Raw genomic sequence first — 10,242 nt, forward strand, 5'->3', positions numbered from 1 at the left:
TTTGTTTTCCATCTCTGCTGTTTATTATATAATTGGTTAGTAATTAGAACTAAGGTTTTGAGTCTTAAAAACAACACCTCTTGAAATTCTATACTAGGAATGTCTTCATTATTTTACTAACTATTGATTAAAAAAAAGAAAAATTTGAGCTTAAAACAGAAATCAAGACTGAAGGTGTCAGTTCAGCATATAAATATCTACAGTGTCACAGCATAGATATCAAACTCAGGTCTGCAAGAGCATCAGCCAAATATAATATCATAACTTACATGTCCTCAGAACAACTGCATCCTCTATGCATTTACAGAAATCCCTACACACACACACACACACACACACACACACACACACACACACACACACACACACACACACACACACACACACACACACACACACACACACACACACACACACACACACACACACACACACACACACACACACACACACACACACACACACACACACACACACACACACACACACGACACAGAGAGATGATGTTCTATGTGATGTCTTTTTGTCTGGGAGGGCGGTGAATGTTCCGGATCACACATTTGACCATCCATTCAATCCCGTCATTCACTCCCTGCCTGGAAAACACAACGGCACAGAAAACACACACGGTTTAAACAACCAGCAAAACCAGTCGAGCACAAGTTTAGAGCAAGAAGTAACTAGGGCTGGGTATTGACACAAATTTTACAATTCGATTCGATTTCGATTCACAAGCTTGCAATTCGATTCAATTTCGATTCAATATTGATTATTTTGGATATCAGGTGGTCCAACATGGCAAATTTTCTCAAGGAAAACAAATCTCTTAAAGGTGAACTAAGTAACTTTTTTTTACCTTAACTGAACAGCTTCGGAGTCATTGGAATGGTTATATTACTTATTTCGGGTTGAATGGTGGTCGTTTCGCACCCCCCTGGTGCCCCTGAGCGGAAAATACGCACTTGCAACTTTGAGCCGGCGGGCCGCCGGCCGCCGCATCAGGAAGTATCGCGTGATATCAGGTCTCGCGATGTAAACAATTGCTTTACGGCCAAAAGAAATCTGCTAAAATGCTGTCATTATTGCGCTCCCTCACGCTGTCCGAACCCGAATGAAGAAGACGTTTGAAAGAATGTCCCGTCTGCTTTGATGTCGTTGATCTATAGCCTCTGGTGTCTGAGAATCAACAACGAGTTTTTACAACAGTTTTGTCAAATATCTATTCCGAAGCTGTGGGGGGAGCTCTAGAGAGAAACCTGCCAGCAAAAAGCGAGAATACAGCGAAGAAGTCCCGAAGCTACTGAGTGCTGCTTTAACTAATGCTGTAAACTATGGGAGTCGGTTGTAGCCTATAGGCTTCATTAGCCTACTATCATATTGAAGGTAAAAATTTACTGATTTGTATACAAACACTTAAATTACACTTATTTATTTTTAGAATAATAAAGTTATATGAAATATAAACATTTAAATGGTGGCTGTCATAAAAACCTGCCAGATTTATTCAAACATGCATTAAAAATTGAAGAATGTTAAAAATTATAATGAATATGTATATACAGTGAGGAAAATAAGTATTTGAACACCCTGCTATTTTGCAAGTTCTCCCACTTGGAAATCATGGAGGGGTCTGAAATTGTCATCGTAGGTGCATGTCCACTGTGAGAGACATAATCCAAAAAAAAAAAAATCCAGAAATCACAATATATGATTTTTTAACTATTTATTTGTATGATACAGCTGCAAATAAGTATTTGAACACCTGTCTATCAGCTAGAATTCTGACCCTCAAAGACCTGTTAGTCTGCCTTTAAAATCTCCACCTCCACTCCATTTATTATCCTAAATTAGATGCTTCTGTTTGAGGTCGTTAGCTGCATAAAGACACCTGTCCACCCCATACAATCAGTAAGAATCCAACTACTAACATGGCCAAGACCAAAGAGCTGTCCAAAGACACTAGAGACAAAATTGTACACCTCCACAAGGCTGGAAAGGGCTACGGGGAAATTGCCAAGCAGCTTGGTGAAAAAAGGTCCACTGTTGGAGCAATCATTAGAAAATGGAAGAAGCTAAACATGACTGTCAATCTCCCTCGGACTGGGGCTCCATGCAAGATCTCACCTCGTGGGGTCTCAATGATCCTAAGAAAGGTGAGAAATCAGCCCAGAACTACACGGGAGGAGCTGGTCAATGACCTGAAAAGAGCTGGGACCACCGTTTCCAAGGTTACTGTTGGTAATACACTAAGACGTCATGGTTTGAAATCATGCATGGCACGGAAGGTTCCCCTGCTTAAACCAGCACATGTCAAGGCCCGTCTTAAGTTTGCCAATGACCATTTGGATGATCCAGAGGAGTCATGGGAGAAAGACATGTGGTCAGATGAGACCAAAATAGAACTTTTTGGTCATAATTTCACTAACCGTGTTTGGAGGAAGAAGAATGATGAGTACCATCCCAAGAACACCATCCCTACTGTGAAGCATGGGGGTGGTAGCATCATGCTTTGGGGGTGTTTTTCTGCACATGGGACAGGGCGACTGCACTGTATTAAGGAGAGGATGACCGGGGCCATGTATTGCGAGATTTTGGGGAACAACCTCCTTCCCTCAGTTAGAGCATTGAAGATGGGTCGAGGCTGGGTCTTCCAACATGACAATGACCCGAAGCACACAGCCAGGATAACCAAGGAGTGGCTCTGTAAGAAGCATATCAAGGTTCTGGCGTGGCCTAGCCAGTCTCCAGACCTAAACCCAATAGAGAATCTTTGGAGGGAGCTCAAACTCCGTGTTTCTCAGCGACAGCCCAGAAACCTGACTGATCTAGAGAAGATCTGTGTGGAGGAGTGGGCCAAAATCCCTCCTGCAGTGTGTGCAAACCTGGTGAAAAACTACAGGAAACGTTTGACCTCTGTAATTGCAAACAAAGGCTACTGTACCAAATATTAACATTGATTTTCTCAGGTGTTCAAATACGTATTTGCAGCTGTATCATCCAAATAAAGAGTTTAAAAATCATACATTGTGATTTCTGGATTTTTTTTTTTAGATTATGTCTCTCACAGTGGACATGCACCTATGATGACAATTTCAGACCCCTCCATGATTTCTAAGTGGGAGAACTGCATGCTCCTCTAGAGTTAACTCTTCTCACTGACTGACGAGTTTATAGTCACTGGATATGGTTTTTCTGAGGTAAATGTGACGTTACATGACATTGTTTACAAGCTGTTTTAACAGGGTGTCTACAGATATAAACAAGTAAAATTTAAGACTTTTTAAGACCTTTTTAATGCCACTTTGAATGAAATTTAAGACCAAACCTGTGATGGAAATACATATTATATTACATGCGTATTAGATTTTTAATTTGAGGGGGGAGTTTAGACTTTTTCTTTTATTTATTACATGTATCTGGCCTAAATGTATGCTCACTCATTGCATTTTTACAATGGGGTAATTTTGGTCTTAAGAATTTACACAACACAAGGAAGCTTGATTTCAATCTTTGAATTAAATTGAAAAAAGTAGCACAAATAAATACAATAGAATAAAGATACCAATAAAGAGAAATAAAGAGAAAAGTTTTTGCTTAGGTCTAACACTAGTATTCAGAAATACTACAGAGACTGAATAAAGTAATCAAATGTAAAATAACACTGGGTAGTATTTTAGTCCTGACTAAATTAAATACATAGGCTATTAATCCTGATTCCTTAAAATGAAAGCTATGGTTTGTTGTTTTGACAACCAAATGAATGACAGACACATATGGCTGCTGTCCCTTTAAGAGCTAGTGCACGGATCCTGTGTTCATTATACGGTCACGTGCGATTTATGCTTATTTAAGACATAACCGACTGTGTTTAGAGGATACTCACCAAGACCGAAATTGACATCATTTTCGCATGTTTTTGACTGTTAAAGCGATAAAATCCACGAAAAATAACTTTTGTTACCCACGAGCTGTTTGTGAGGCGGCTTTACTCTATGTATGTGTGCAGAAAAAAACCCATCTCTCTCAGACAGCGCGCAAGTACTGAATAGTTTCAAATCGCGTGAATGTTTAATCAGGTAAAACTTTAAAAGACGTGCAAATGGTAAAGTTACTTATGATGCAATGCTGGCCCGATTATGCAAGTGACAATTCCGTCTATCCCGACTCCCGAAACGCGAGAGTGTATTTTTACCTCAGTAGTATGTTTCTTCTGGGAGTTTTTTTGTTTGCCGTTATGCTCATTTGTTTTGATTTCTTCCTATAAAATCTATCACAGAGACAAGCAGCGCGAGCCTCAACAGCGTTACCAGAAAAAGCCTACATTATCATTATCAATAGCTGTTTATGTAATAAAATCTGAATCATTCTCGCGATTCGATGCTTCACTTGTTATTTGACGGATATTAGGTCCGTCAGACTGGAGAAATTTTAGCGGTAACGTGACCAGAAATATTTAAGACCTATCGAATCTGAATTTAAGACATTTTAAGACTTTTTAAGGCCTTTTTTTAGGAAAACTTTATTTAAGACATTTTAAGACTTTTTAAGGACCCGCGGCCACCCTGTTTAATGACGTCTTTCCAGGGTTGAAACACTGATTGAGCGACTCCATGTCACATGATACGGATTTCGATAAGTTGTTCTCCATCTTTTAACACACTTTCAGAAGCTCATTCATGTTTATCTCGCGCTGTAACTGGTATTATTAAGGCAGAAGAGAAGATCATGTGCTTCTCTAGAGCTGAGCCAGAGCGATCTCACGCCACAGCGACAAAACGGCATTTATGTTTTTGAATTTCGTAAGAAAATGGACGTAATTTGAAATCTGAGACTTTGTTTACAATAGTAAACAAAATCAATAGTAACAAAGCACAAAGATTATTGCGATTTATTGGATGGGATGCGCTACAATGTTCCATTGAAAACAGGATGACTAATCGATTCTTGGGATTTAAGAATTGATATTGGTTCGTAAAAATGAGAATCGATTAAAATAGAGAAATCGATATTTTTTACCCAGCCTTAGAGGTAACAGTACAAAAATTATCAACAATGATCTTTATCTAGCATTACATGCACTAACATAACAACAAAAAAGCATTTACTAAGTTGCAACAAATGCAAAACTGGCTCGAACTCAAGAAAACATAGTGATGTCATTAAAATCACTGCAACAGGGTTCGTACAATGTGTATTTATAGACCTTATGCGCCAGAGAAACGAGGGCGCCGCCATCTTTAGAATATTGTCTTTGAACTTCCGTTTTTGCGGTCGCTCTGTATATCTCTATGGCGCTGCTGTCCAGCAGTAATTAGCTTTTGAAGTGGATTTACTTAATGTAAAGTTAACGAATGTTATCATGAGGACTGTAATGTTTAAAGCAGATGTCTTAACAAATGTCAGTCGACCGGGAAGATTTAAAAACGAGCCGTTCATTCATAAACACGCAAGATCGCTGTGAAAATACAGACCGGAAAGACAATAGACAACGAGCACAGCGCTGAAAAGGGGCGGGGCTACATAAGGTCTATATATACAAAATAATTATACAGAGTAAACATTAATTTATTATGTAAACACAAACTTCTATTTCGGATGTGATTAATCGTTGCACAGCACTTTTAGTAATCTGATTATGTAACTTCCTTGTAACAAAGTTCCTTGTAATGCGTTTCCCCTAAAACTGCTCATAGGTCATAAACAGCACAGCTTTAGATGTGTCCTCAGTGTTTCGGGTCTCCACTCAGTGCACTTGCACACAGCAGGGTTTCCACACACAACACTGAATAATAAAGGAGACGTACCCTGATAAAGCACAGCAGGGCTGCACCAGACAGTCTCTCTTCCCGATTTTGGGAGCGCAGTCACTGAAAGCCGTCTTTATGTCGGGGACAGACATACAGTTCTGAGGAACACAAGACAAAGCATTATTACCACGGAAATGAAGGAGCACAGCGCCACCTAGAGACTCACACACACATTTCTATCAGACGCAGAGTTCATACCTCGACGTCTTGCTTGTTTGCCAGAACGAGGAGAGGAACTCCTTCCAGAACTTCACTGCTGATCATTTTCTCTGGTCGACGGGAACATGAAGTCAGTTCACATTAGACAACGGTTCAGTTAAACTTTTGGTATAAACTTCCCTAAGTTCCACCCGATCAGAAAGTCAAGTCACCTTTATTTCTATAGGGCTTTACACAATAGAGAAACACAGAAGTAAACAGGGAAATAACACAATCAATGAGGCAAACCATCAAATATACGAGACAAAATCAAAAAATCGAACGATTTCATTCTGTTTTGTTCATGTCACTTACAGTGTAAACCAATTTTTTTTTTTTTGACTTGAAATCATATATAATAATACAAATTATAATAAAATAAAATATGATTTACTTTAATGTTATGTAAAAATGTATAATATTTATTTATTTATTTATAATATTATTGGTAACACTTTACAATAAGGTTCCATGATTTAACGAACTAATAATGAAAAATACTAAATCTTAGTTAATTTTTTATTCTTTATTTCAACACTTACTTATATATTATTAATATCAAAAGTTGTATCCATTAATATTATTTAACGGACCATCAACGAACAATGAACAGTTGTATTTTTATTATATAATGTTAACAATTATTAATAAATAATGTAGCAATACATTTGTTACAGTATTTATTAATCATTGTTAACATTATATAACAAAAATCCAACCATTCATTTTTCGTTCAAGGTCCATTAAATAATTTTAACAGATGCAACTTACTAATGATAACTAATTGGACCTTATTGTGAAGTGTAACCGGCATATATAAAATAATAAAACATAATATAAGAAAACCCACAAGCGTTCAAGTCATATGACACGACCTTTGAATATCTTTTGTGTGCTTTATAACCATGTTTATATTCTTTATTCTTTACTCTCTGCCAGATTAAGACTCTCCCTGTTTCTCTCCAACACACCCAAAAATTAAATAATAATGCAATATCATGCATTTGATGGCATTTCTTCAAGCACTTAAATTTCCTTTATTTTGGACGGCATAAATAATTGTGATTTGACCAGATAACCACGATCAATCCACAATAATGACAGGCCTAGATCTGCTTCTGACTGCAGTTTCTGTGTTTGCGTACGATGAAACTATCTGAGCTTCTCTTCTGCTGGAGTGAAACAGGTTTTGTGTGACGGTGATATGAAAAATGCTGCTGATAGTTCAGGTTCTGATTGATTCCTCATTTGAGTAAAACTCACCGAAAGCCTCCTTCGACTCGCCCAAGCGCTCCTCATCGGTGGAGTCAATGACGTAGATCACGCCGTGAGATTCTGCATAGTACTAAAACAAGGTAAATATGACATTACAAACAGATTAGTTGTGTTCCTGTCATCTGTAGTGGATTTATATAATGCATGCACTCAAGGAAAATTCTTCAACGACAGCATCAGGATCACATTTAGTGAACGTGTCTCACCTTGTCCCACAAAGACTGTAGTTCTTCTTGTCCTCCAAGATCCCAAAACATCAGGCGAGCTTTTCCCACATCAATGGTGCCGACTGAAACAAACAGGAAAAACGAGTAAAACTACAGCTATGTTTGTATTAGTTTTCTTCAGTTTCACAGGATGCTTTACTCACTGTTGAGGCCGACTGTAGTTGTGATCTTCGAGAGGTTCATGCCCTTGTAGTTTTTACTGAATTTTGTTTTTGTTTGTTCCAGAAAGGTCTACAATATTCAAGAAAAGAACACAGATTTGTCTCAAAACTAATGAGCTGCCAACCTTTTGAGCATCATATTTATTCTAGGAACTAAATAAGCTGCATACTAATACAGAACCAGTGTCAAAACTAGTGAGAATATTAGTTTACTGCAGTCTCAAATACTGCATTATGGGGCATTGTAGTCTTAAAATTTGATGAGCACCCTACCTAGACACCACTTTCCGAGTTGCCTACCTAGGCAAGGTTATTGTGCATCATAAGCACAAAATGTTCCTAAAGCAAAACTGATTTTGTGGAACTGTTTTAGGCGTGAACTATGTACTACTAGTCTTACCGTTTTCCCTGCATTGTCCAGACCGAGGATCAGGACGCAGTACTCGTCCTTTTGGAAGACATATTTGTACAGACCAGATAATAAAGTGTACATCCTCAATAACAGACTATTTACCAGCTCACATCACAAACACAGCTAGCTTAGCTTAGCTGCGGCGCTAAGTAAACAACGTTAACAGTCACGAGCTCTAGTGAAGATTACGATAGAGAACACGGTGTTTTTCTTCATATAAATGCAAATATGAATTCAGTGAATCAGATGTAATTCGTGAGACTCTGGCTTGCTGTTTATGTCCATGTTGGCAGCGGTCAGTAATAAACGCTTCCTGGGAAGTTGTTGGCGAATTTTAGTGCATTGTGGGAAATGTAGTTCATCGTCTTTTCGGTGGCAAAGACTGAAATATCGTTTCACTACACTATTTATTTCACCATAGTAATTATACTACACCAATATATACATCCATGACATCCAAAAATAGTTTGCTGCACTGTGACACCTTCAGTTAAAACTCATGAATCGTGACCCTGGACCACAAAACCAGTCAGATGGGTCATTTTTTAAAATTGCGATTTATCATCTGAAAGCTGAATAAATAAGCTTTCCATTGATGTAGGCAATGGTTTGTTAGGATATGTAAATATTTGGCCGATATACAAATATCTGAAAATCTGGAATCTGAGGGTGTAAAAAAATCGAAACATTGAGAAAATCTCCTTTAAAGTTGTCTATTTATGTTCACGATTGTGTTGCATTCACTCACAAAAATAAATGTTTTATATTTTTACGGTAGGAATTTTACAAAATATCTTAATGGAACATGATCTTTATCCTAATGATTTTTGCCATTAAAATAAAAAATCGATACAATACTTGATGTATTGTTGGCCATTCCCACAAATATACCCGTGCTGCTTGTGACTGGTTTTGTGATCCAGGGTCACAATTATAGTTTTCAGGTGTTTCATTTTATACAGATTATAATAAATCACTTTTACTTTTACACTTTTAAACACATTAATAAAAGAAAAAGCCTAAACCTAAAATCACACACAGAAAGACATGAGACAGAAGTGATGGTGTGACGCCCCCTTATGGAGTTTGATTGTCACTGCACAGCCTGTGAATCCAAGTGGTTCCAGGTGACATGATCCAGCTCGTCGTGGGCAGACCTTGACCTTCAGCTCCAGCTCTGTGGATCTAACGGGTCGAGGGCTATGTCAGGGACTCAGGGTTAAACTTTCTAGATCCCATTATGCCTAAATTACATCCAGAGAGGAGAAGCAGGACCTCATGCTCCACACATGGCTCTGCTTTCTCTCCAAGAATCAGGTGTGGTTTCTTTCATCACCAACACAGTGTATGGCATATGTAAATGGAATAATGCTATACAATCAGAATATCTAAAATGCTATAAAATCAGAAACAACAGTATAATATGTAATAGATAGATATAGATAGATAGACAAATCAAATTTTAGAACAATTCATTTAGATTTTGTGCATTGTGATATTTTCATGTATTTTTTCCCCACATTTCTTAGAAACTTAAGTTAAAGGCTAATTTTATAGGCCTATATGAAAATATGAAAACTCTATATGAAGGGATTTTTTATGTATTCATTTTTCACAAGTACTTTACCTATATTTTTTAATTACCCATTTCATTTTGCTGTGTTTATTGGTTGAAGGAAATGTTGTGAATTGAGTTGCATATACAGTATAAACATATATAATTTCCTTTTATTCTTTTGGATGTTTGTGTGAAAAAAGACCCAGATATCATTATAAATCATATTCATTTTTATTTTATTTTATTCCCTCGCATCTGGGCCGTGTGGAATCCACATTTAAGACAAAAACATGGTTTGGAAGATGGATTCACGATGTACTCGTTCATTGTATAAAATGTGTAATGAAAATGTGTTCACTGTGTAAACTGTCAGAGGAGCTTCACACTTTCCTCGATCTGTGTTGCACTGAAAACTTCCAAAAGCACTTTCTTCTCAGTTCAGCTTCTCCCTCGACACATCAATCCATTAAAACCACGTCCATGAAGAATGAAGTGTTTCTTCACAGTGAAGATCATGCATGATTCTCACCGGCTTTCATTCTGCATTGCAAGAAATAGACATTTCTGTGGCAGAATCATCTCTTTCATTTGAGTTCAAACCTCT

General features: G+C 37.6%; 1 protein-coding gene across 3 annotated transcripts; it reads right to left on the reverse strand.

The window, feature by feature from the left end:
- On the reverse strand, positions 1-8,406 carry arfrp1 (ADP-ribosylation factor related protein 1). 3 transcript variants are annotated; one of them, XM_082136570.1, is made up of 8 exons: positions 8,069-8,406; positions 7,651-7,738; positions 7,487-7,569; positions 7,269-7,350; positions 6,006-6,076; positions 5,805-5,905; positions 499-596; positions 1-389 (listed from the first exon to the last, which is right to left on the reverse strand). In XM_082136570.1, the coding sequence occupies exons 1-7, from the start codon at positions 8,159-8,161 to the stop codon at positions 509-511; spliced, it is 606 nt and encodes a 201-aa protein (XP_081992696.1). In that variant the 5' UTR covers positions 8,162-8,406; the 3' UTR covers positions 1-389; positions 499-508. The 3 variants fall into 3 exon arrangements, with proteins under 3 accessions (XP_081992696.1, XP_081992695.1, XP_081992694.1); XM_082136569.1 differs by having other exon boundaries at positions 1-313; positions 466-596; XM_082136568.1 differs by having other exon boundaries at positions 1-313; positions 462-596.
- Positions 8,407-10,242: the final 1,836 nt, after the last annotated feature.

This window comes from Leuciscus leuciscus, assembly GCF_965113295.1.
Source record: "Leuciscus leuciscus genome assembly, chromosome: 14".
Classification (NCBI taxonomy): Eukaryota; Metazoa; Chordata; class Actinopteri; order Cypriniformes; family Leuciscidae; genus Leuciscus; species Leuciscus leuciscus.